Source organism: Canis aureus, chromosome 28 (assembly GCF_053574225.1).
Source record: "Canis aureus isolate CA01 chromosome 28, VMU_Caureus_v.1.0, whole genome shotgun sequence".
Taxonomy (NCBI): Eukaryota; Metazoa; Chordata; class Mammalia; order Carnivora; family Canidae; genus Canis; species Canis aureus.
The window spans coordinates 34611195-34638674 of NC_135638.1; the positions used below are offsets into that span (position 1 = coordinate 34611195).

Here is a 27480-nt window from a genome sequence, read left to right on the forward strand (position 1 = left end):
TTTGTTTTAAATTCTGAGCAGATTAGAAATAGCAATTTAGAAAGAGTGCTGTCACAGCTAAGTAAAATGACAAGAACTGATGCTGACAAATAAAATTACCACCAATCCTCAAGGATAGGACTATATCTTATTATGGTCATCTGATCATTGCAAACAGCAGAACTGTCATCAATAGCGGAGTATAGTAAGAGTCTTTTAGGAGAGGGGATACTAACATTTTGAGTGAACAAATCCTTACTGCGCAAGATCATCCTTGCAAGACCATACGACATAACATTAAGCAACCCAGTGTACACTAAGTGCCAGGACCCCTAGATCATTCTAACAGCCAATATCTTCCAAATGCCTCTGGTGAGGAACCACCAGCATTATGAGGCAAGGTAATTAGGGGAGGACAGGAAAATGGGATGGAGGAATCAGACAACCTGGTTTTGAGTCCTAGCTATGCCACCCACTGGCACTGTGACTGCAGGTGAGTTTCTTAGTTTCTTTGAGTTTACTGTGTGTATTTTTAGGATGGGGATAATCCTGCCTACCTCGCTGGGTTATTTTATAGCTTAAATGAAAATAAGGCATATGAAGGCATTTTAGAAGTCTGCAGGTGCCACATGAACATCAGCTGTACGTGACAATAAAAAAATTTAAACTACCTTATGTATGCTTTTTAGAAAGGCAAAGAAGTATGTGATACAAAGAACTCAGCTCTCTCTACACACACATACACACACAGAAAAAAATTAAGATTCAAATGAGGTATTTTCCTCAATACTAAATTAAGAAAGAGACCATCACAATATAATTGTTTCATTAGATTAAGTCTGAAATCATTCATCGATAAAAATGAATACATGTCAAATGAAAATTTCTACCTCATAAAAGCTTCAATGTTCCAGTGAATACAATTATAAATTAAAAAAGAACATTTGCTGTAGAATACAATCAAACAGTACACAAAAGGGCATAAAGTGAAAATGTGACTCCATTCTCCATTCATTTCAAGCAACTACTACAAATACCTTATGTCAGGGTGCCATCCAAATAACAAACTACTACTACCAACAACCATTACCATAAAATACAAAATATATAAATAAGCAAATAAATTAATCAAAAGGAAAACCAGGGAAAAACCAAATTTCTAGAGGGATAAAAGGGACTTCCAGCTAGCTACCTTTAGCCCAGGGAAGAGGGCAGCGGCAGAGACCAATCTTAATGGCATAGACAGAGGTACTCAGTTTTCCCACATGCCTGGCCTTTTATTTTATCATGCTTGATCAACCAAAAGTATAGTGTTCTGTGCCAAATCATAGCTACTAGCACATTTACACTTACTGTGCCCTCTAAGAAATAAACAGCAGTGAATCCTTAAGTGTAGAGATGATTCAGAACTGAAAACTAGGGAAGCACACTATCTAAATTCATCAGCAGGTTGAAGCATATTTAGTCTTACCTTCAGTTTCTACCTGAAGAGAGTCTGGAGTAATCTGAGTAATACCATCTTCCTTATCTGTAATAATTACTATCGTGCTGTCTCCTTCATTTTTTTCTGTTTCAAGTTCGCCAGCTGAAGACGTGGCATTACACTTTTCAGGCTCTGGATTATTTGTCTGCAGTGGGTCATCACCTTCTTTAACAGACATTTCTGGTTCTTCTGAATCACTGCTTGTGCACGTGTCTTGTACATTGTCATGAGAAATGGACTCCTGCGATGCTTCCTCATCCATTGGTTCATTAATCCATTTTAGGAATTTTTCTACCTGAAATTAAGTCGTCACAGGCTTGAATTCATTCCAAATTATACCTGCTTTACCATTTGGATCTCACTGAGAAAATGTTCTAATTATTAACTCTGATAAGTATACTATATTACACAAGCTAATTATACAGAATTCTGAGCTAACTGCACGTTAGTATCTGGACATACCATGACCTTATTAAAGATTTCTTTAAAAGGAAGAAAACATCAGATTAAACATATAACGATGACTTTCCTGTAATCAATGAACACTAAGAGGATAAAGCTGAACTGTTCCAATAGCTTTCCACAAAGGCTTCTAACAACATAACATGATATTATTACAAATGTACCTACTTATTGAGTCACTAATATTAGCTTTACAAATTATACAGACCTTTCTTCAATGGCCCAGCCTATGATAAATTGTACTCCCTGCACCAAAGATAAACTCTAAAAAGATTAAGTGCCCATCTCTCTGTAAGAAAAAGAACAGTGCTAATCTTAGAAAGAATGCAAGCTAACCTTTAATGGAGCAGTAGAGTCAGTACAATGATTTCTAAAAACTGGGTTTCTCAGAAATGTTAACAAGGTGTTAACAGATGATATGTACTTCCTTGCAAACTTCTATAACAAGAGTATTTTTCATAACAGATCTTCATGATCTTCCCATGAGTTAGGAAATTGGAAGATGAGCACAGGCAACAATCCAGAATCTTCAAAGGGGCTATGACTATACATCAGTCAGATATCTAAAAACACAACAGCCATATTTCTTTTTTCTTTGGCAATACTTAGCAGTTATGTTTTTGCTCTTTGTCTACAGAGGGATATATGGCGACTATCACATCCAACCAATACATAAGATGTTCTTTAAGACTGGTTGGTCTGATATTGGGAAATGTGTTCCAGATATAACGTGGGCCGCTAAAATATTACAATATTATCAGTGACCAACCAATCCAAAATATAACACAAATAAATCCAGCTATAAATATGTAGCAGGTTTTGGAAGAATGCTGACGCTGGGAAAGATAATGTATCCTAAAGGTAAAACAAGGTCATCACCAGGTCTGGAGGTTTTTGTTTTGTTGCTCAAAGGTGCTGTTAGAAAAGTAACTGACACAAAGGTTCTGCTCACTAAAAAGTATTTTTTTTCTCCTATAATGGAGAATTATCACTCATCAACCAAAAATAATTCTAATTACTTTTGTTTTTCAAGTGCATGGACAGCAGGTAACAGCAGAGTCCCAGAGAGGGGCATGAATATTCCAGTTAGCAGTGTATTCACTAAATTAGCATGAAACTATTAGGATGAACTGGTTAGTGCAATGTTTGATTGATGACCTCAAAATTAAGGCTTACAATTAATGCTGGACCAGAAACTGACTTCCAGGATCCTACTTAAGCCTGAAGCAGATGAGAAATTCTCACTGTTACTATGTGTATAGGAGGCAATTTTACCTATTTATCTTCCCAGACACTGATACTTTGTAGCTTTCAAAACATCCCCTCTTCATATTATTGCCAACTTATTCTTTTTCGAATTTGGTTCACATGATATATGCCTTTAGGAAGCAAGGGGAAGAGAATTTTAGGTACTTTTTATATCTGGTAGAAATAGGATTTTTACTTGAAAAAAAATTTTTTTAAAGATTTTATTTATTCACGAGAGAGAGAGAGAGAGAGAGAGAGGCAGAGACACAGGCAGAAGGAGAAGCAGGCTCTATGCAGGGAGCCTGATGTGGGACTTGATCCCAGGTCTCCAGGATCACACCCTGGGCTGAAGGCGGTGCTAAACCACTAAGCCACCCAGGCTGCACTTGAAAAAAATTTTAAGGAGTCAAGCTTACAAAATAAATTCTATCTGTAAATATACAACAAAATGTAAACCTACCTTAGTCAGAGTTTTGCTTTTTTTGAATGTTTTTTCTGACTCTTCAGTAAAGAAAATGTGTTTGTTTTTCATATTTATTTGTCTTCTCATGTCCAGGAACTTTGACTTATACTTTACATTCTTCTGTAGGTATCTGACCCGCCGATGACTGAAATTTGAAATTCCACCGTATCTGTGGCCAAACCAAAGGAAGTTGACTCAAACCTTAAGTTCTATGAGTTTGTTTTCTTACATGAAAAGAATAAAAATGACATTTTTCACTATTTTTCTACTAGCAACCACCATATTAATTTCATTTTTCTAAATTACAAAAGTCAGAAATAAAGTTTGAATGCAGAGGAGTTTAAGGTCTTGGTTGCATGCTCATTTTCAACTAAATGTGAAATGCCGGTTGAGGATATCAAATACCTTATCTGTAACAGAAAGCATATACCACGTAGTAAAACGTAGTAAAAAAATTGCAGAAAAATATGACCCCACTGCACATGAGGGAAATATTATCTTTTCTCATGGTGAGATGATACCAACTGCAACGGCCTTTAAGTACCATAAAGGAGAGATAACTAATAGTTTAAAAAATATTCATAATATTATGAGCATGTATTTCTGAACTAATAATTTGGATTCAATTTATTATTATTATTTTTAAAAGATTTTATTTATTTATTCATGAGAGACACAGAGAGAGAGAGAGAGAGAGAGGCAGAGACACAGGCAGAGGGAGAAGCAGGCTCCATGCAGGGAGCCCGACGCGGGACTCGATCCTGGGTCTCCAGGATCATGCCCTGGGCTGAAGGCAGATGCTCAACCTCTGGGCCACCCAGGAGTCCCTGGATTCAATTTAGAAGTCAATTTTTAGATCTATGTCCTTTTCTTGCTGCCTTCATATTATGTAGGTATCAGTTAAGATTTCATAACTAACAAAGTCTCACCCCTTAGAAACATCAAAGACCATAATATTTGTTTAAATCACTGGTACAAGCTGACACAGATGGTAGGTCTTTAATGAGCCTTAACTATTCAGTTCAGTCTTCATGGTATATGCAATAAACCCTTCAATATTCTTGTACTTAATGCTCGGGCATTTAATCCTAGAGAAAACTTATACTTTCTGTATACAAACATTCGCAGCAGCTTTATTTGTCCTGGCAAAATACCACACGCAATTCAAATGATCTTGAATAGATGAATGGTTAAACAAACTATGATACTTCCATAGTGGAATACAGCAGTAAGTAGGAATGAAACATTGGTAAACATAATAACTTGTGGGGAACCTCAAGGGCATATGCCTAGATCTTAGGAACAACCTAGAGGTACATACAGGGTAAGTCACACACAAGGATTAGATAAATAAGCATGTACTGATAAATCAGGATGTTCATGGTACATTGTTAAGGGGGAAAAAAGCAAGCTGCAAAACAAGTATAATATGATTCTATTTTTGTGTTTTTATGAAAAGGGAGTAACCAATTTATATGTACATAATCATAGAAACACACAAGTAAACTAGGAAGGATATATGCCAAACATTGCCTACCTCTGAGGAGTGCTTTGAAAGATTTTTACTCTTTCTTCTGTTTTGAGTTTTAATGTTTTCATAATAAAAAAAAGGCTACTTCAGATTTGAACTTTTCATGACATGTTGTAGATACATGAGATGCAAGGTGAAAAAGAGAACCACACTTAGAAGTCTCAAGAGCTTGGCTTGAATCCTTGATATGATCCTAAGTCACAAGCTCTGTGGGCTGCAGTTGCTTTATTCATGAAATTTTAATAATGATACTGGATTGCTATGAAGTACAACTGAGTTAATAATACATGTGAATATATCAAATGTGTGGTAATCTCTCTGGAAGAGAGGTTAATGTTTTAACTGTAACATCTCAAATGGTATCAATTCTATAACCATCATTAGCTACTGAATATCAGAGAACTTGAAAACAGCTGAAGTGTTAAAATTTCAGACAATAGTATTTATGTTGTATTTATGTATAATTACTTTTGTCCTGAGCCATGCTTGAATCCCAGAAGGGAACCATTGTCATCAAAGTCTGAATCCGGGTTTTCATCAATGTCCAGTTCGTGGCTAAACAAATAAACAAAAGGTAAACAGTGATAAGCCATTATGTCCAGAGCCCACCAGTTCAGGTAAGTATCAAAAAGATACATAGTCAACCTACATACACTTTCCTATTACTACAATTAACCACAGCTCACAAATCCAGAAAGAAAGGAAAGAATAGTTTACTCAGATTTTCCAGTTACCCAGGAGTGTCTGGAACACAGCAACAGGCACCTAAATCCTAATTATCTCTATTCTTGAACATGGTACAGACATAGATCTCTCTGACACAGATCTCTCCATTCACCTTTGGAAAAATACCTGTAAAAGCTGTAGCCTTAAACTAATCTCCTAGAGGGCTACTTTTAGAAGTCTTCCTTAAAAATGGCGAAACATTTGAGAAGTATCAAGCCAACCAAAAAAATTACAAAAAAAAAAAATATTAAGAAGAATAAGGTTGTGATACAAGTGATAAGTAACCCATGATCATTGATCTATTGGGGATGCCTTCCTGACCCCTATTACTTTGTGACAGTACCAAGTAAGAAAAAATGGTAAGAAATAATTTCTACAAATTAAGGCCACTAAACATTTACAGTGGACCTATTAGGTTCCGGAAATGTGAATACACCACCCACATAGTCTCTGCCTCTGGGAACTAAAGGTGGAATTAACAAGCATTGTATACTATGTGAAGGGAACACAATGGAGGCATGCTTTTATGTATATACTAAGTTACTGAGCCTCTAAAGCTTGTAGATTGTTTTTCTACAAGCTGTACAGAACATAAAAGTCTTAAGTGGAACATTTCATATCCTGTCAAAGAAATAAAATGTTTTTAGCTAACATCTAAGTTCTATAATATCCATCCTTTCTTTCTATTTTATGGAATTAGCATTTGACCATATCCTATCTATGTAACTTGTCACTTGTTTAATTTTACATATCAACAGTATACTAGCACTGCTTCCAGAAGGGTCGGTCTGGGTGTTAGACCTGGAGCTGCCACTGTTTTGCTATATAACTCTGGGCAAGGCACTTATGCTCATTTTGTCTTAATATTACTATCTATAGATTAAGAGCATTTGATTACATACTTCTGAGGTCTATTTTAGCAGTAAAATTCTGTGATAATATATGCGCAGACTTTTGGAAAAAAAAATAGAACTTCCTTGAGACAAACCATATCTACCAATACAGTTAAAAACTGTCATCCATTGATATCTACTGTCAGATATAATTACATGCTAGCTCTTGTCTTCCCAATGAGCTCATTAAAAAAGCATCAGTTCCATTCTAGAAATGAGAAACTGGCAGAGTAAGAGTTGGGATTTGCAGGTGTTCCTAGGCCCAGGTCTCGCTAATACATCTCATGTTTTCTCCTCACGGGATTAACCGTACTGTAATATAACAAGTGCTTCACAGCCACTCCCTCATGGACACAAGTGCTTATGCTACCCTACTGTGGAGAGAGAGGTAATATGCAACTTGCCTCCTCTTGAGTTTGCTTGGCTTCCGTTCAGGTGGATCTTCTTCACTCTCATCTCCATCAATACTGTTGGGGTGTAGTCTTTCTTTGATTGTGCTTGCTTCTGAAGAGTCCTGTGAATCTAAAGAGGCAGAGATATTGCAGTGGATTTTCCCTTTCGTTTGACAACTCTTCTGCCTTTTGCAAAGGCTATCAAAATATTTTTGTCACTTTCCTGCAATGAACTTACATGCGTATCAGGCACAGTGCCAGACCACATCTACCTATTTTGTCTATCTCCATGTAGATTCTGAGCAGAAAAAAACGGTAGCTATGTCTATCAAAGTTTAAAAGTTTCTATCATTTAACTATTTAAAAAGGAATCTAAAACTTTTTCTTCATAGCTATCCAAACAAATCTACACAAATTAATCCACAGTTAGTTTTGTGATAGCTGAACAGTTACCACATTTTGATGGAACTTTAATTTTAGAGGGAGGGGGCAGCCCCGGTGGCGCAGTGGTTTGGCGCCGCCTGCAGGGTGTGATCCTGGAGACCTGGGATCAAGTCCCACATTGGGCTCCCTGCGTGGAGCCTGCTTCTCCCTCTGTCTGTGTCTCTGCCCCTCTCTCTCTGTGTCTATGAATAAATAAATAAAATCTTAAAAAAAAAAATTTTAGAGGGAGGGAAGTGGGGGAGGGGGGAAGGAGAGAGAGTCTCAAATAGACTCTGCTGAGCACAGAGCCCAACTCAGGGCTCAATTTCATGACCCTCAGATGATATCCTGAGCTGAAATCAAGAGTCAGACGCTTATCTGAGTGAGTGACTTAGGCATTCTACTTTTTGATGGATTTTAACTTAAATCATGCTGAAGATAGCATAATACATTGATTAAAAATGATTTCTCCTTATTAAGAAGCAAATAAATTACCTCTAATATAGCTCTTAAATCAAAAGTAACAGTAGGGTAAACACCACCATTTTAAAAGAATATTTTTAACTTGTGGGAGCTCCAACTGAGGCACCGGTTTTTCTTCAGATTGGCATGAAGCCAGTAAGTGGGACTGGCAATGAAGAACTATCTGCAGTGTAGATATAGTGGGAAGTTTTAAGTGTGTGGGCATAGACTATTTCAGGAATGTACCCAACCATTAATAGTAGAAAGCATACTTACATAGAAATGTGATATATACCTTGTGTAATTTTTTTTTTAAGATTTATTTATTTGAGAGAAAGACAGTGTGCCCATGGGGGATGCGGGGCAGAGGAAGAAGGAGAGGGAGAAGCAGACTGCCCCCTGAGCAGGGAGCCCAACTCAGGGTTCAATCCCAGGACCCTGGATCATGATCTGAACCGAAGGGATATGTTTAACTAATTGGGCCACCCAGATGCCCCTATACCTTGTGTTTTGATCTCAAGGCAGGATCTAAAACAAATCAAAACCTAGATTCCCAGACTGATCCTGATGATACTCACTGGACCTAATTAAAGAAATGGCCAATCTATACATGTTAGTTAGGAAATAGGCAACAAAAGGTACAAACTACGAGGTTTACTATGTTTGACAAAGGCAAAAAATATGAAGATAAGGAAAGATAATTAAAGGAATAACATGAAGGAATAAGGACAGGAGCCAATACATTGGCCAATACCCATATTTCAAGTTTTATGGTCAAAATCAGCATAGAAAGTAATCAAGAAAGTATACAATATCAAAAGACTAATATAAAATAATCACATTAAAAAATATGATAATAACACCAAAATAGAAAGGAATGAGAATACCTAAGTAAGCTCCATTGGAAAAGCACAGAGACAAAAGGAATTAAAAAATAGAGCAATTTACTAACTCTCTAAAGGAACCTCTCAGCTGGATGAAGATCAGCAATCTGAGAAGCAAAGCAAAACCAATTGTTAAAAAAAAGGCCAAAAGCTTTTGCTTCATATAGGAATGAGTCTGAGAAGAAAGTCCTATATTACAAATATATTTTTTTAGCAACAAACATCAAGAATGCCAGGAAGACATTCTTAGTGGCCTTCAGGAAATTCAGAAATAAAAAAAAACTTTCTCTCGTTTTCCTAGTGCCATCAGTTAGAATTCTTGTCCCCAGCAAAAGCATTCTTACCAACCTCTCACTTTTCTTAACACGCGGCTCACTGGCTTTCTTTAGTCCTTTGTTTAGTTCTTTAGACACCAGTTTCCATGATAGGTTTTGTTTTGCTTTGTTTTAAATCATTTAGGCTGGAGTCATTCAAGCTCCTTATCCTGGATATTTTATAAGAATCCTGAAGTCAATCCTTCCAATTATAAATTAATAACATGCCCTGTTGAGATTCCCTACAGAGCAAGACTTCCATTTGTTTTGAAATAAATTCCAGATATGACTTACAATCAGATTTGCCTGATGTCCATTGTGTACTCTGAACCATTCTCTAATATGGCTCTTATAAATTCATTTGCTCCAAGCAACTTTAGAAGTTACACACTCACTCTATATTAAATTTCTCGAGGGAGTTTCAAGTTTTAATTCACTGGCCATCAGCGTACAAGTGGAAGGAACAAGACTTTTTTTTTTTTAAAGATTTTATTTATTTTATTCATGAGAGACAGAGAGAGAGAGAGAGAGAGAGAGAGAGAGAGGCAGACATAGGCAGAGGGAGAAGCAGGCTTCCCGCGAGGAGCCTGATATGGGACTTGATCCCAGGACCCTGGGATCACACCCTGAGCCTGAGGCAGACGCTCAACCCCTGAGCCACCCAGGTATCCCAGGACAAGATTTTTGAGAACCCTAAGCAAATATTCTTATTATTTATATGAAAGGGTAATAAACAACTTGCGATATATGCATTAAATCATATCATACCATAAAATGTAGTTGGCATTGTGCAACCCTACCATTAAGGATAATGTAGGTTAATTTTCCTGTTATTTGGTAGGATAAATCTTGGGCTATCTTACCTGGAGCTGGTTGGTTTGTGCTTCTGTTCCCAGACAAGTTGCTGTCCTTGGTTCCTCTATTGCATGGTTCACTCTGGCCAGAAGCAGGGCATTCTCTGCTGCTGCTGACTTCACTTAGCCACTGATGTCCATCACAACTTACTGAAGAATCTAACTGGCTCTGTTCCACTTCCTCTGAATTCAGACTTATATGACTAATTCCACCAAGGATTTCGTTATGCTCTTTATCACTGGAACTAGAGCTTTCACTATCAATCGTAACAGATGGAGATGGAAAGGACAGTAAGTCTGCCTTCATGCAATTTTCATCTTTCTCACTGTCAACTTCTATCTTAGAGCCACAAGTATCTGTTTCACAGGTTTGTGAGACATCAAAAGTCCAACCCTGAGCTTCCCAATACTGAAACTGTTCCAAATAATACCAATAAAGTTGACTATAATGTTGCTCCCATTCCTCCTTTGTATCAGGAATGTTCCAAGGTTCAGAACATAGTGTCTGACCTGAATGTTTTTCTTGCCAGCTTTGCCATAATAGTCCTCCACCATATTCATTCCAATACTTTTCCCACCTCTCTGTAATTTCTAGCTTTGGAGATAATGTATTTTCAACAGGAAGATTTTCAGTTTCAATGTCTTCTTTGGTTTTAAGTTTACATGTTTTGGTACTCTCATACTGTTCAACTGAAGATGGATCGTCTGAAGCCAGTATGTCATCTTCTTCATAATCTTGTCTCCAAGATTCTCTCATAATTTCATCTAAGTACTTCTTCTGGTGTTTTTTCTTTTTCTTTTTTATTTTAACTTTATTTCTAGTATTCATAGACACCTACATAAGATAAAGAACTACAATGTAAAATGTACCTCATAAACTGTAAAAGAAAGCAGAATCAAAGTCTATTTTAAACATTAAATTAAATAATATATCGTCAAATCCCCATCCTGGGTTTTTAGTTACACAAACAAGTTAAATCTTACTATTTATGTTTCCAGGAGAAAAAAATCACAAACGGACATATATCAAAACTTATACTTTTGATTAATTTATAAATATGTACATTTGAAAAGAGGTGGAATGCTCTAATTTATGAATATATTAGACAGGATAAAAAAATTCTTTGTGGTATTTTATGAAGTAAATGAAGAAACATATAAGTAACATACTTACCTCAAAATTCTTATGTGCAGATATCCCACCAAACTGAAGTGGTAGTCCCATACTTCTCATGAGTTCAGCTTCAGAATCAAGTTCATTTTCATCTAGGCCTAAGCCTTTGCTGTCATGTGACTCTGCAGTACCACCTTCCTCCTCTTCTGTAGCGTGGTCTCCTACAGACAGGATTTGTTAGCTTCATTTTAGAGAAAATGTAGATGCCAGTTTTTTCATCCTCATTTTGTTTTATTTTTTATTTTTATCTATTTATTTGCACATGCGAGAAAGCAGAGAGAGAGCACAAATGCACCTGAGCAGGGGGAGTGGCAAAGGAAGAGGCAGACTCCCCCCTGAGCAGGGAGTTCAAGTCAAGACTTCATCCCAGGATCCTGAGATCATGACCTGAGCCAAAATCAAGAGCCAAATGCTCAACCAACTGAGTCACCCAGGCCCCTCATCCTCATTTTAAAAGAGGAACCTGAGAGTTATGTAAATGTTATGATTTTTAAGGGGTGATATAGACTAGTAAAAAAAAGCCAATTAAGAATCAAGAGATAACTTCTAGTCTGCCTCTGCCTGCCACCAGCTACCCATTCAACTTATACTTATTGAGCACCTCCTCTGTGCTATGCACTGTGCAAAGTACTGAGGATATAAGAGGGAACATGGCAGAAAAACCACAGGAAAAACATATTTTTACATTTCTTATATGCAGTATTACTAAACTAGATCAGTGAATTTAAAACGATGATTTGTGGAGTTATTTTAGGAGCTAGTAATAAGAGAGGTGAAAGGTATGTCCTTAGGCCCTTCATGGGTATTTCAATCTTCAATCACAACTGGGATTTTTATTCTGTGACTCTGTGTGAAAGATGATTTAATGAAAGGGTTCTGCTATTAAAAGTCTGAGATCCACTGAACTAGAAGATCCTTTCAAATCCCTGATTCTCCCAGAAAACCTGTTTTATTACAACAAAATAAGTTTAGCTTTATACTAATACAGTTATATAATAATATATCAGACCAGTAAATGGAAAATGCCATTCAAATGTTCCATTTACCGTTTAAAATGTGAGAAAAATATTACTTTATACATTAGCATTCAATTAGGGATGAGCTGCACTCCAGCTAAATGATCATAGGCAATAGAATGGTGAATCTTACAAAGCAAAAATGGACACTAAAGAAGAGACATCCTCTGTGTATAAATTCTACTAAAACAAAGGGGAAAAAAAGATATCTACATAAATAATAAAGAGGATTCCACTCACCATTTCTTTCAGTGGACTTATTAAAGTACAGGAGAACAAACAGAAAAAACAAATGTGCTAAGTTTTATGTTCCTTTCCTGGTATGCATATTTTATGTTCAGCAGGAGCCCTGGTGTCTAAAAGAAACCTTATTTGTACATTACATTGAAATACAAACCAAATACTTCATTCAGTGATCAACTGAAGAAACTGTGATTTGTTCCATCATTGCAAGAACTAAAGGAGTTTTAAAGGTAACATGACACGCTTTACTTGTACTGACTTGAGCCTAGAACTCTTGCTAGTTTTCCCTTTATCTAGATAAACAAAAAAGATCTGTGTGGAAGGAACAAATGGGGTCATAGAGGGAAGTCTGAGAGAGAGAGTAAGACAGTTTTCAGGTAACTAGATGAAACTCAAAGTACCTAACAAATTCTATTTGTTACTTGGAAAAGTTAACCCAGATGGTGGCTTCTTTCCTTCAGACAGAAGACTATGGATGTTCACTTGGCATTTATCCTGAATAATTTATCCATACAATTCTTAAGGTATCTAAACAAGGAGGTCATTAGACTGAGGCAGCTTGAAGGCCTTTGTTGTCTATGTAAGAAAACCAAAAACCTAAGCCAGAATCAAAGCACTCAAATCTAAGAAAATAACACTTAAAAACAACTAATCACAAACAGCCAACTAGGCTTCCCCAAATGAGGCCAATGGTTAAGCCACAGCCAATCAGTAATTTCCTTGCTTTGTTTCTACATCTTCTCTATAAAAGCCTCTTTCCTAACTCCTGTCCTGAAGTGGTGCTCCTATGCAGGGAGCTGGCACCGCCAGAGCTGTATATGTAAGCTCAAATACACTCTTGAAAATTTTAATGTGCTTCTGCTTATCTTTCAACACAATAAAATTCTGCTGAAAAAAAAAAAAACATATGTTCTCTACTTTTCAAAGCTTCAAATTTCAGCTTGCCTTATCTAATGGCAACAACTCAAGAAGGAATGCTACTTATAGCAAAAGAGGCTACCTCAAGTCCATGTACGAACTAGCCACAGAAAAAAAAAAGATGTGCTTTGATAGGGATTTTAGAGCCATGTTATAGAAAAAGGTAAGGACTATGATTGTAACAAATTATATTTAAAATCAATGCATTATAACAGTTACTTTGAGCAAAAGAAGGGCCATATCATTTTATACTGTATTACCTGCATTGTCACCATTGCCTTTGACATAGTAGCCTTTTAATCCCAAATTGCACAATTTTCGATCTCTGCAAAGCAAATTAAAAGTCAATACTGAAATAAATTAAATTATAAACTTGAGAAAAAAGCAAGTTCAAGGCAGCATAGATTAATTAAAAAGGTTAAGGAAAAGAAAAGCAATCTGCTAATACATTTCCCTCATCTGTAATATACAAGAAACAACAATACATATCTTGTTAAATTATTATAAGAATAGTACATGTAAAATATTTAAAATATATCACATGGGAAACATTTATAACTATTGATTATTAAAATTAAATGGTAGTTCTAGTATGGGGAAAGAATTGATCTTCTAATACATGAACAATGAAGTGTTCTCTAAATTTGCTGTAAGAAGTGAGCATAAAAGTGGAAAGATTTATCTTACATACATATAAATCCACACGCAGACCCTACGTTTTGCAAATAGGCCAAGGTATCATTACCATTGCCTAGTAGACAGATATTCATGGTCTAAGCAAAAGTTGTTTTGGGGACTAACCCCAAAGAAGTTCTTCTTTAAATATTTTATCAAACTGAAACATAAAACAATTCAGCCTCAACAATTTTACATTTTATCTATTTATCTATGTATCTATCCATCTAGGGTAAGCTCTAAGCCTAACATGGGGCTCAAATTCATGACCCCAAGGTCAAGAGTCGCATGCTCCACCAAATGAGCCAGCCAGCTATCTCAACAGTGAATGATTAAACTTTTCTTTACATACCTGCTTCTAAATTTTTTCTCTATCTGCTAAATTGGAAATTACTTAACCCAAATAAATTTGGCAGAACACTTAAAAAGGAGAAAAGGAACACCTGAGTGGCTCAGTGGTTGAGCGTCTGCCTCTGGCTCAGGGCGTGATTTGGGAGTCCCAGGATTGAGTCCTGCATCGGGCTCTCTGCATGGAGCCTGCTTCTCCTCCCTCTTCCTATGTCTCTGCCTCTCTCTCCGTCTCTTATGAATAAATAAATAAAATCTTAAAAAAAAAAAGGAGAAAATTTTGCTATTATCTTCCTACTATTAAATTCAGCTGTAATAAACTCCATCAGAAGTGCCATAAGGCCATCCTCAAGTATTAGCTAATTTTTCTAATGGAACCACAATAAGTTGAACACAATAAAATTCTTGTACACTTGATATATTTCACTATCCTCCTGTTTATTTTTTGATACTTCATAAAACATAAAGTAGGTAATGACTCATATAGCAGGACAGCAAACAGGCCAGCAGATGAAATGCAAACATGCTTTGGCAGCATGCCCACTGCCTTCAAGAACATTAGACAATGGAGAGGGGGTTGAGGTGGTGCGGGAGACCAGCAGCTGCACAGAGGACATCAAGGGTATGTCCACCAGCACCCAAGGATACAGGGCACCAAGTGTCAGGTGCAGGATAAAACTAATCCGGTTGTAAGATTGGTTAAAATAAGTGAAGCAAAGGTACTGAGGATAATGACAGCCAAGATTTTCCACACACATACATGTATTTATGTATGTATGTAAAATACATCCTGACTGACTGTGTCTGCTGAGAGAGTGTAGAGCAATGAACATAATGAGCACTCTGGTCTTGGTTTCTGAACACTATACTTTGCTAAAAGGAACCAAGGTTCCTTGGAGAAACAGCAGCTCCAGGTTGAAGCACAGAGAGTAAAAAATAAGCCTGGTCACCTTCTGTGCCAGACAATTATGAGAAGGTCAAAGAATGCCAGAGACACATCAAAATGATACACAAACCACCTCAAGGAGCCCCCACCAGCTAAAACTGAGACAGTATCAACATCAAAATAAATGAGAGTAATAAGAGAGAACTTTAATAAACAATCCAGAGTTCATGTTAACAGAGTCCATGTAAATAAAGGAATAAACAAATACACGGGGAGAAAAGAGAAAGCACTCCATACAGAATGCCAGCTAATAAAAGCAGAATGACAAGAGATAGAGAATTATCCTTTGGCAACCTTCAGAGGCAGCTGGTTCAGGCAGGAACAGGATATTGGTAATGCTGGAGTACTTTCTCCCAAAATACTAATACACACAAGGGTAACCACTGACTTTATAGCAGGGCTAGCTATGAGACTGAAACATGATTAGGTAACAGAGGTCAATGTCACCAGTGGTGGAATGGGTCCATAGAAAGTGACTGAAGTGATGCAGGACCAAGCACAGGATCACTTCTGTGACATTCCTGCCAAGAAGGCATGGCTTGCCCTGTTTCTGTTGAAATGTCAGGCAGACCCAAGTTAAGAAAGGTCAGTACAGAAGTAAGGTCTGCATTTTTTAAAATGCTGAGGTCTTGATAGGGAGGGAACGAGTGAGGAATTTTTCAAAAGGAGATTGACAAGTTGTAAGTAAACATAAAAGGAACTATGGATCAGAAGGAAAAGAGAAACACTGCTGGGAAAGCTGGGGAAATCCACCACCGTGGATATGAAAGAGAATACACTTATTTTAGGGAAAAATACAATGGTGTTTAGGAGTGATCAGGAATCATGTGTGCCACTTGCTCTCAAATGGTTCAGAAAAAGACTAAAGATTGTGTCGGGAGGCACACGCGTGTGTCTGTATGCAGAGGGAGAGATGAAGCAAATGCAGTTAACTGTTAACACTAGGTGAATCTGGGAGAGGAGACTATGGGAGTTCTTTGACCTGTTTCTGGATTTTTGTTTTTAAGTTTGAACCCATTCTTTACTCTTCTTCTGGCTTATTTTTCCAAGTGTGAAATTATTTTAAAATGAGTTACTTAAAAAAAATTAAATAATGAAAGCCTGTTATCTATAGCACAACAATTTCATAACAAAAATCTACTACTCTACCATTTCAGCATTTACCTATGTTCTGTTCTAGGCTTCATACATAATAACAAAATTTTACGTAACTATAATAATAGTGTAGATATTTTATATTCAGATCTTAATTAACACAAGGTATTTTTTCGTGTTACCACTGAGCCATTATAAAGATTATTTTTAAGAGCTCCATTACATTGTAATTATACGTTTTCTTCATACATATAATGTATGGAAACCTGAATGTGCAGATGAGATAGAATTATGACTCTACAGCTCATAAGACTAAGGATGTTAATATAACGTCCTTAGGTAATAAAAATTAGTTATGATATTAGGTTTTATTTCCTGCCTTTGAGGAGAGGTGTACAATAACCTTACTTAGTATGAGAATCAACTGAATACTGAGAAGGAATTAGGCACCTATGCTAATGCTCATTTTTTGTTTTCTGTTACATGGACTATTTTTTCCGTTTAATAATCTATTCTAGAATTTTGCTAACAACTGATCTGTTGTTTTAAGACTGTGAAAGAGACCTTTTCCCTACCAGGTAAGGTTATACAAATAAGCCTGTGAACTTCCAGCATGTCTCCAAGTCCCAAAGACTTCTCAGTGACTATTAGAAATAATTCCAAGATCACATTCTTTTCGTTCTAAAGGGTCATAATTTGGGCATTAAATGATCTAAAGTTAAAAGCCATTATTTTCTCTTTACCTATTTTGAATTCAGAATGTAGCTTCTAAAAGTAAGTAGGGCTTTTAAGTCTTAAGAATGCATAAGAAATTATCTGAAATTTAAAAGATGAACCTTTTAGTTCAAAAAGACTAAATTCAGGGGCACCTGGGTGGCTCAGTGGTTGAGCGTCTGCCTCCAGCTCAGGTCATGATCCCCGGGGTCCTGAGATCGAGTCCCACATTAGGCTCCCCACAGGGAGCCTGCTTCTCCCTCTGTGTGTCTCTTAGGAATAAATAAATAAAATCTTAAAAAAAAAAAAAAAGACTAAATCCAAAGTAATTGGTGATTTGCATGGCAATTAAAGTGTATTTTAAATAAAGGTGCTTTAATTAAAACCTAGTATTATTGTTTTGCAGGAGTCCAGCAAGACAATTTTTCTCCACTTTTTACAGTTTCTAACTTAGGTTCCCTCTCCTTCTTTTTGGAAAGGAGGCTTCCTGAAGACCATCCCAAGACTCAACCCAGCTTCAGGCTAAGAAGTAAGTGTGTAGCCTTGGCTTTCTTTTTCTTTTCCTTTTACACAGAGTTCTGCCCGTCACTCCCTCCCACTCAAATATACCCCAGTTTATTCCCACTCTTTAGACATCTTTTCAAATGCTACTTCCTCAAAGAAATCTGTGATCTGTGGAGAAACGTTAGGTTTTTGCTATCATATATAGCTGCGCTTCTCTCTTACAGCTCTTACAACAGTGCTTAGCTAAATACTTATGTAACTCTTGTCTTAATATCGACCTCCTTTGCTAGAAAGTAAACTCAAAGCGTGTAGGGAGGGCTGTGTCCTGCACCCGGGTGCCTACCAGTGTGCCTCATACAAGGAAGCACAAGAGACATTTGTGGAGTGAATATATGCATGTATATAGACAAAGACGACAATACTTTTTAAAGATAGCGTTTAATTTCCCTTTGGATCAATTTCCCGATTACTCCACAAAGCACGACCGACAGCAAGAACGTCTTCTCACTTAAATTCTTCCACGGTAACGTATATTAGAAGTCTAGCACGCAAAATTCGCTTCCACAAGTTGAATCTAACCACCAGCCTGTGTGATAACTGGGGTCGAAATACCTGTTCTAGGGATGAAATAAAGATCCAAGCGGCTAAACTTACACACCTAAGACAAAGAAAGCCTCCCTAGAGTCCAATCCTTGAGTCCGTTTTTTCCTATTCACTGGCTCTCTTCCATGCAGGGCAATTTTTACCTCAAATACGTATTTTCCAAGAATATAGCTCCAAAACTGACGTAATTATAATTAAGTCTTTTATCTCGGGTAATTAGAAGTTCTTTTTAAGCGCATTTGCACTTTACTAAGACTTAAGGTCTTAAAAAATGTCAACCAACAAGTCACCTTAAAGCCTTCAACCTGTGACGTCACATCCACTAAGATTTCATCTTACATTTCATTCGCCTGATCTTAAAACGTCCCCCCCCCCCGCCCCCGCAATAAAGCGGAATAAAGCAGCTGCCACGTTTCCCCACAGCAGCCCACAGAGCAGATGTTCTCTTTCACTTGGGGGCAGTGGGCGACCTGTCCGTGAGGTCCGGGGGCTCTTCCTGAAACATCACCCTGTGCAAATCTTACACTCGGGGCGGGGATCCCAATTCCGAGTCGTTTGCAAGGCCCACGCTTCTGGGAAGCAACTGTGCCAGGGATGAAGGGGAGTAGGCTCTGACTTACTCCACAAACGCCCTGGAGCAGAGGCAAAGGATCCCAGCATCCTCCTCCAGGTCCTCGACGAAGAGAAACATCTCGGCCACGCGGCTCCACTTCTCGCAGCACATTTTACCTCAGTGCAGGAAGCCCTGCGGGGGGCAGCCCGGCACCGGCCGTCCGGACCTCTGCTCGGCTCCTGGAGGCCCCAAGGGGGTCTGGCCGGCGCGCCCGAGGGGATGTCAGGGGTGACGAACCCGCCCGGGGCCGCTGGAGCCTGGAGGGCGCCGAGAAGCCGCCGCCGGAAGTGGCTCCGGGCGCCCACGGGAAGGGGCGGGGTGAAGGCGGTGTCACACTCTGCGCTGTCCGGGCTGCAGCCGTGGTTCGTCTTGTTCTTCACCGGCTGCTCGGCGGGGAAGCCGGCTGCTGAAATTTCTCCTCTTGCCTGGGTCGCTCGCTGAGCCACCGAAGAGCTCCCGCCGCTGCTCGAGGGTGAGAGCGAGCCGCGTCTGCCCTCCCCGCTCCCTCGCCCCCGAGGTGCGTCGGTCCTCATCTCGGCCTCCCCGCGCTCCTCCCCGCCGGGCGCACGTCGCTCGTCAGTGGCGCGGGGCTCGGAACGCCCAGGCCGCGCTCCGGGTTCCGGGGGGGTTCCGGGGGGGGGGGGCGGGCAGCCCCCGGAGTCCCCCGCGGGACCCGGGGCGGGCGGGCCGGGCTTCCCGGTGCTCGGTGTAAGGCCGGGCGGTGGGGAGGCGGGGAGGGCTGGATATGCCTGGGTCACAACGAGCCGGTTCACCCCGCCGCGCATCCCCCGCCCCCCCGCGCCCCAGAGCCCTGCTTGGTCTCGGCTTGGGCGGCGGGGCAGGGGTCTCGGGGCTGGCCCGGCCACCTTCTTCCCGGATCCGAGTCGAGCCTCGCGGTGATGACGGGCGTGTGCACTCGGGAGGCAGCGGAGATGGGTGGTTAAGGCGGCTTCCAGACGCGCCGGGCTTGAGTCCGGGTGTGATGCTCCTTCGCTACCTGTGGGATCCGGGCCAGCGACCGAGCCCTTCTGAGCCTCCGTGATAGTCTGGAGAACGCGAACGTCGACTGGCGCCTGCTTCCTGGGGCTGCTGGAAGGACCAGATGAAGCCGTGTCCAGCAGACCCTCGTGCACCGTGACTGGTGTTAGGGGACAGCTGCTTTGTAAGCCCCAGGCGCTGCCCTTGGTCCCGGGGTCTTCAGCCTTAAAACAGGGCTCTGCCCGCAGCTGCTGGTGCAGGGTGGGGAGGATGCAAGGGCACGGAGCCAGCAAGTCGGGAGCTGGACCGCCCCTGCTGGGTGTGGGAAAGGCAGTTAGGACTTGGTGTGTGCTGGTCGTTGAGACGGTCCACGCAGCTCCCTCAAAGAGACAAGTTCAAACTTGAAGGTGGTTGGAGCATTTAGGACTTGGTTGTGCTACTAATGCCGGAATGGCATTGTTACTTCGTTAAAATGTATAGAAACTGAGTTAAAATCCGGATATTTAAGACAGTCCCAACTATTTTGGTCGCATTTACTATTGAATGGAAATGGAAGATGGATTTTCAAGTGAAATGTTTATTTCCACGTCCTTACTGCTGCTGCCTCACTTTAGTGTCTGAGATAGGCTCCTTTCAGTGACTCAGGGCTAGAGTGGTGCACAATTAACAACAAATACACCAGTGTAGATGTACAGCCTCTGGGGTTTGAGGGTAGGTTAAGAAAAAAAGGTAGAATAGTAATTGTCAGAGGGGAAGATTTTAGCTAGAAGTTGGAGGACGTTCTGGGGTTCAAAAAAAGCCACGAAACCTTGAAAAGTAGTTCGTAATAGAACCTAGAGTTTGCAGCTTGAAGTCTACAAGGTACTGTTTTAAAGATAAAATGATTAGGTTTCCTGAATATATTTATTTAATTTATATTGGATAAACTCCGGTTTTACTTTTGGTTTGAGGTAGAATGCTTATTCTTTAGAATTGAATCCTAAATCCTCGTAAAACAATTCTTAAAAATGCAGAAAGGAAAAGGGAAAATGAATTTTATTTCAGTGAGTATTTAGTTTAACTGGCATGTTCAATATATCTTCGATGTGGCCTGTATACTAAAAGTAAGAAATGGATCTGCTGCCATTCATGGTGCTAAAAGTCCTGATAATGGGTTTTTAAAATAGATTTATTTCCTGAAGGTTTTCTAGGAAACAAAAATCCTCTGTTCTGATTTATTAGTTTTTGAAATACTCTTATTTTAAAATGTATAAAGTCAATTACAGTAAATGTTTCTCACCGTCAATATCAACATGGTGATACTTTCTTTATATGTGCTGCACAGTGTTTAGTTGTAGATGGGAAACGACCTGGAATTTTGATGATTAAAATATTGTATCTTAAAAAAATAAAATAAAATAAAATATTGTATCTTCCTCAAAACATCTTTTAACAATTATAGTTTTTTTAAATAAATATTTTTATTTATTTATTTATTCATGAGAGACGCACAGAGGGAGAGAGAGAGAGAGAGAGAGAGAGAGAGAGGCAGAGACACAGGCAGAGGGAGAAGCAGGCTCCATGCAGGGAGCCGGATGTGGGACTCGATCCTGGGACTTCAGGATCATGCCCTGGGCTGAAGGCAGACGCTAAACCACTGAGCCACCCAGGCATCCCAACAATTATAGTTTTTAATTGGATTAAAGTAAATTAGTAAGGAGTCAAATAATAGCATATGATAAATTGGAGGGGGGAAAAGGGCTGGGCAGAAGTAGAAGGAAGACAGAGATTGCAATCTTAATATTTTCAGCCTTTTCATAAAAGAGAGAAATAGAAATATTAAAGAAGTTACAATGAAAACCAGAGTCGGAAGTGGGAGAATTGGGTTTTAATTTTGGTCCTTGGTTCTTCACTGAATTAATTTAGTATCTTTGGGCAAGTCAGCTTGGCTTTCTCTTTTTAACTGGTTTCTGCAAAATTAAGAAGTTGCATTCATTAAATTCTAAAGCCCTGTTCACATATTATCAAAAGTAAATATTTTATCAACTCAAAAGCTTGTTATTCAGACTCTTCAGTTCTTTAGTGGCACGTTTTAGGGCACTATCTTGGTGTCAGAGATTTGAATGAACACAGTTGAGGTTTATCTTTATTTAGCTGGTATTTGTCAGGTGACTACTATGTGTCAGGCATATTATTCTAAGACCTTTACATATATTTTCTCATATGATTTTGTATACTGATGTATCCTCTAGTGTTTAGAATAGTTATCAAGGGCAAACTATTTGGTTAATAAATATATGTTGAGTAAATGAATTAATAACCCAGTGATGTAAGTCTTGTCTGAGCCTCCCCTTTCCCTTTCTTAGACGCTGTATTCTGTCTCCTCTGGCCTAGTCAAGGACTGGTTCCAACAATTATTCCTTTCCTATATCGTCTATTTCTTACTCTCCTGTGACGCATTACCATTGGTATTAAAGACTGCTATATTTTCTCTCATCTTAAAACAGCAACAAACTTGACCCACATTCCTGTCTAGATAGTTACTACTTCTCTGTTCCTTTTTGCATCAGCATTCCTTTGAAGAATTGTCCATATTTGCTATTTCTAATTCATTTCCTCTTACTTTTTCATGAATTTACTCCCCCTGTCTTTCATTCACCACTGTATCAAAATAGTTTTTAATTATCAGGGTTTGTTAGTGTCTCTGTGTTGTAAAAGCCAGTGATCAATGATCATTTCTTAGACGTCTCTGCATCATTTGAAACAACTGAATAACTCATTTCTTCTTGAACCCTCTCTTTGACATGCAGGTTTCTACTCCCAGAAGGAGAATACTGGTTCTTCTTTGTTTTCTCAATGTCTAAAATGTTGAGTCCCTTGATGCTCAATCCTGGGGACTCTTTCATTGTATATTTCCTCCCTAAAAGTATCTTTTTTTAGTTTCAAGGTTTTCATGCAATCTGTATGTTGCCAGTTCCCAAATCCGTCTCTCCCACCCTGATCTTCCTGCTAATCTCCTGACCAGCTGCCTGTTGAAGGTCTTCACTTGGATGTCTGTAAGAATCTTAACATGTTCAAAACAGAATTCCTGATCTCCATCCTGCTCCCCAAATCTGTTCATAGTGTACCTCCATCTTTTCACAAGCAAGCTAATAATGATGACCATGACAGCAGTACTTACTTAGTGTTTATAAAGTGGAGAGTACTCTTCTTTTTTTTTTTTTTAACATATATTCTTCACTACAGTCTTACTAGACTGTTATTACTGTTATTATCCCCAATTCTGTTGGGGATAATATTATTATCCCCAATTCACAGATGGAGAAACTGAGGCAGATGTGATAAGTAAATTGCCTTGGTCGCACAGTTAAGTGGCGAAGTTTCCTGGAATATAAACCCGCTTTGCCAAAAAACCATGTAGGCCTCCCAGACTTCTCTCACTCACTCTCATTCTGTACCTATTCATCAGCTATTCCTGTTGGCTTTATCTTCATGGTACATCCAGAAATTGATCATCTCTTACAGACCTTCACTCTGTCGCCCTTGTCCGAGCCACTTTATCATTCATTTCAATTATTGCCTTAACTTCCTATTTATTTGTCCCCTGTGCAGTGTATTCTCAGCACAGCGGTCATTTAAACTCCCAAGTGAGGCATTCTCAATCTTCTGGTGCCTTCATCTCACTTAAGATAAAAGCAGGCCTATAAAGTTCTACAGTGCGACCCCTCTGCCCATTTCTGATTGCTCTCCCTATCACTCTTCTTCAGCCTGCTTCCTTGCCACTCCTCAGACCACACTACGTACACATCCTTTGTATTTCTCTTCCAAATACCCACATGGTTTGCATCCTCACTTCCTCAGGTCTCTGCTCAAATGCTTTCAGAGAGTCCTTCCCAGGCTACTGTATATCACATAGCAACCCCCCCTCCTACCCTCTTACCTGCTATAGACCTCCATTCTTACCCTGCTGTAGATTTTTCTCCATAGCACCTACCATCACGTAATGTGGTATATGTACTATTATATGCCAGTTTTATAGATCTTAGCAAGTTGAGGCACAGTTGGGTTACTGTATATGCTCCTCTCAGTATCAAACAACTGGAGTCAGTCATGGAGACTGACCTGAGTGGTAAAAGGTTATGAAATTAGGGTCTGAGGAGGTGTTGAAAGAATTAAGGATTCTGACCAGAGAATGGGTTTTTGCAGCTCATCATAGCTGTGCTGAAACTTAAGAGTTTGTCTAATGGAAGAGGTTCTATGGTATAGAACTAGGTCCAGTAGGGAAGTTACAGTGAGGTAAGTATATGGAAGATCTTTTTAGTAGTTTGATGGATAGTTTTTTTTTTTTAAATTTATTTTTTATTGGTGTTCAATTTACTAACATACAGAATAACCCCCAGTGCCCGTCACCCATTCACTCCCACCCCCTGCCCTCCTCCCCTTCTACCACCCCTAGTTCGTTTCCCAGAGTTAGCAGTCTTTACGTTCTGTCTCCCTTTCTGATATTTCCCACACATTTCTTCTCCCTTCCCTTATATTCCCTTTCACTACTATTTATATTCCCCAAATGAATGAGAACATATAATGTTTGTCCTTCTCCGACTGACTTACTTCACTCAGCATAATACCCTCCAGTTCCATCCACGTCGAAGCAAATGGTGGGTATTTGTCATTTCTAATAGCTGAGTAATATTCCATTGTATACATAAACCACATCTTCTTTATCCATTCATCTTTCGTTGGACACCGAGGCTCCTTCCACAGTTTGGCTATCGTGGCCATTGCTGCTATAAACATCGGGGTGCAGGTGTCCCGGCGTTTCATTGCATTTGTATCTTTGGGGTAAATCCCCAACAGTGCAATTGCTGGGTCGTAGGGCAGGTATATTTTTAACTGTTTGAGGAACCTCCACACAGTTTTCCAGAGTGGCTGCACCAGTTCACATTCCCACCAACAGTGTAAGAGGGTTCCCTTTTCTCCGCATCCTCTCCAACATTTGTTGTTTCCTGCCTTGTTAATTTGCCCCATTCTCACTGGTGTGAGGTGGTATCTCATTGTGGTTTTGATTTGTATTTCCCTGATGGCAAGTGATGCAGAGCATTTTCTCATATGCATGTTGGCCATGTCTATGTCTTCCTCTGTGAGATTTCTCTTGATGTCTTTTGCCCGTTTCATGATTGGATTGTTTGTTTCTTTGCTGTTGAGTTTAAGAAGTTCTTTATAGATCTTGGAAACTAGCCCTTTATCTGATATGTCATTTGCAAATATCTTCTCCCATTCTGTAGGTTGTCTTTTAGTTTTGTTGACTGTATCCTTTGCTGTGCAAAAGCTTCTTATCTTGATGAAGTCCCAATAGTTCATTTTTGCTTTTGTTTCTTTTGCCTTCGTGGATGTATCTTGCAAGAAGTTACTATGGCCGAGTTCAAAAAGGGTGTTGCCTGTGTTCTTCTCTAGGATTTTGATGGAATCTTGTCTCACATTTAGATCTTTCATCCATTTTGAGTTTATCTTTGTGTCTGGTGAAAGAGAGTGGTCTAGTTTCATTCTTCTGCATGTGGATGTCCAATTTTCCCAGCTCCATTTATTGAAGAGACTGTCTTTCTTCCAATGGATAGTCTTTCCTCCTTTATCGAATATTAGTTGCCCATAAAGTTCAGGGTCCACTTCTGGATTCTCTATTCTGTTCCACTGATCTATGTGTCTGTTTTTGTGCCAGTACCACACTGTCTTGATGACCACAGCTTTGTAGTACAACCTGAAATCTGGCATTGTGATGCCCCCAGATATGGTTTTCTTTTTTAAAATTCCCCTGGCTATTCGGGGTCTTTTCTGATTGATGGATAGTTTTGAAGATGGAATCAGACACCTTTTGATTTTTTTCTGTTCTGGAAGGGTTTAAATCAAAATCGAGGTTGACAGTTTAGAGGAGTTTCTTGCATGCAGCACTGGGCCACTGTTCAGGGACTACTTATGAAGATGGCCATGTAAACTCTCTCACGGGATGCCTGCCAATGCACTGTCCCTCTTCACTGTACTGTGTGTGTACTGTTTGTTTGATAAATCAGAATGTAATTGAGGATAAGTATAGTTCTAGTACCAGTTTGAGCGAGGGGATACTAAAGAAGGTTTTAAAACCATAAGATGCTATGATCCTATTAAAATCAGAAATGAGGTTAGGGTATTGGGGCAATTGTATTAAGCAATAAGGTTAGATCATCAAAACAATTGGTTTTTAGGCCTAGGAAAAGCTTCTTCTAACATATTTGAGAGGCTATCATAAATTTTAATTTATTTTATTTTTTAATTTATTAACAGTATTAAAATCTCTTTTTCTGTTGAGTTGTAATTCACCATAGCATTGACCATTTTAAAATGTATAACTTCAAGGTTGTATAACCATCACTACTATCTAATTCTGGAACCTTTTCATTATTCCCAAAAGACACCTCTGTTTCCATTAGCAGTCACTTGTCATTGCCCCCGGCAGCCACTTACCTTTTTGTTTCTATTCATTAGCCTATTCTGGATATTTCATATAAATGGAATCATACAGAACGTGGCCTTTAGTGCCTGATTTTTTTTATCTAGTATGTTTTCAAGATTCATGCTTATTGTAGCATGAACCAGTACCTCTTTCCTTTTTATGGCTGAATAATACTCTGTTGGAGGGGTGGAGCACATTTAGTTTACCGTTTATCAGTTGATGGACATTTGTGTTGTTTTCACTTTTTGGTCATTAGGAGTAATTTTGCCATCAACATTCATATAGGAATTTTTGTGTGAATACATGCTTTTAGTTTTCTGGGATATATACCTAGGACTAGAATTGTTGAGTCATAAGGTATGTTTAGCTTTTCAAGAAACTGCCAAATGGATTTCCACAGTGGTTGCACATTTTACATTCCCACCAGCAATGTATGAAGATTCTAATTTTTCCACATCCTCATCAACACTTATTTTCCATTTTTGTGATTCCAGCTATCCTAGTGGGGGGAGCTCTCATTTTAAAAGTAACACATTTTGGTATGTTCATGTTGCCTTCTAAATGATCAAACCCTGATACATTATAAGGGTTCAAGTCTTTAGATGGACTAATTAGCATATGATGTAATTAAAGCCTGTATCATTGTATGGTGACAGATGTCAGCTACACTTGTGGTGAGCACAGCATAACATACAGAATTGTCAAATCACTGTGTTGCACACCTGAAATGAATGTGGCATTGTGTGTCACTAATACTTCAGTAAAAAAAAATAAATAAAGCCAGATTGTGGGCTTAATGTGTGTTGTGCTTCCCTTATGTTACCATAGCAGGCCTATATTTCTCAAAAGTAAATGCTCTTGGTTACAAGGGAATTAAATTAGACTAAATCTTCCATCCCTGGAGGAGTAAGTCAAAATGTATTCCCTGTTAATAAGTCAATCAGCAAGATAATCTTGGCATAAAGACAATGTATAACTGCTCTTGTATATTTGTCTCTCCCTCTCCCTCCATCCCTTTCTTTATTTACTCATTTCCTGTCTCATCTACAGAGGGTTTGAGATGATTTTTGTAAAGT

The 27480-nt window shown here is 39.0% G+C and overlaps 2 protein-coding genes across 9 annotated transcripts in view; one reads left to right on the plus strand and one right to left on the minus strand.

The window, feature by feature from the left end:
• Positions 1-19507, minus strand: part of TGS1 (trimethylguanosine synthase 1) — a 40885-nt gene extending 21378 nt beyond the window's left edge. Inside the window, exons 1-8 of one of the 3 annotated variants that reach the window (XR_013367407.1) lie at positions 18971-19507; positions 13726-13790; positions 11289-11449; positions 10124-10949; positions 7190-7307; positions 5635-5721; positions 3629-3804; positions 1451-1753 (exon numbers count right to left, since the gene is read on the minus strand). Coding sequence is in view for 2 of the 3 variants with exons in the window: in XM_077876913.1 (XP_077733039.1) it covers positions 1451-1753; positions 3629-3804; positions 5635-5721; positions 7190-7307; positions 10124-10949; positions 11289-11449; positions 13726-13790; positions 18971-19074 (1840 nt within the window). In the remaining variant the exon portion in view is untranslated. Of the gene's footprint in view, positions 1-1450; positions 1754-3628; positions 3805-5634; positions 5722-7189; positions 7308-10123; positions 10950-11288; positions 11450-13725; positions 13791-14583; positions 14658-18970 lie in introns of those variants that run through there. The other 2 variants (XM_077876913.1, XM_077876914.1) reach the window with 2 other exon arrangements.
• TMEM68 (transmembrane protein 68) overlaps positions 19280-27480 on the plus strand; it is a 48017-nt gene continuing 39816 nt past the window's right edge. Inside the window, exon 1 of one of the 6 annotated variants that reach the window (XM_077876917.1) lies at positions 19280-19435. The gene's annotated coding sequence lies outside the window, so the exon portion shown is untranslated. Of the gene's footprint in view, positions 19481-19803; positions 20126-27480 lie in introns of those variants that run through there. The other 5 variants (XM_077876920.1, XM_077876921.1, XM_077876919.1 and 2 more) reach the window with 5 other exon arrangements.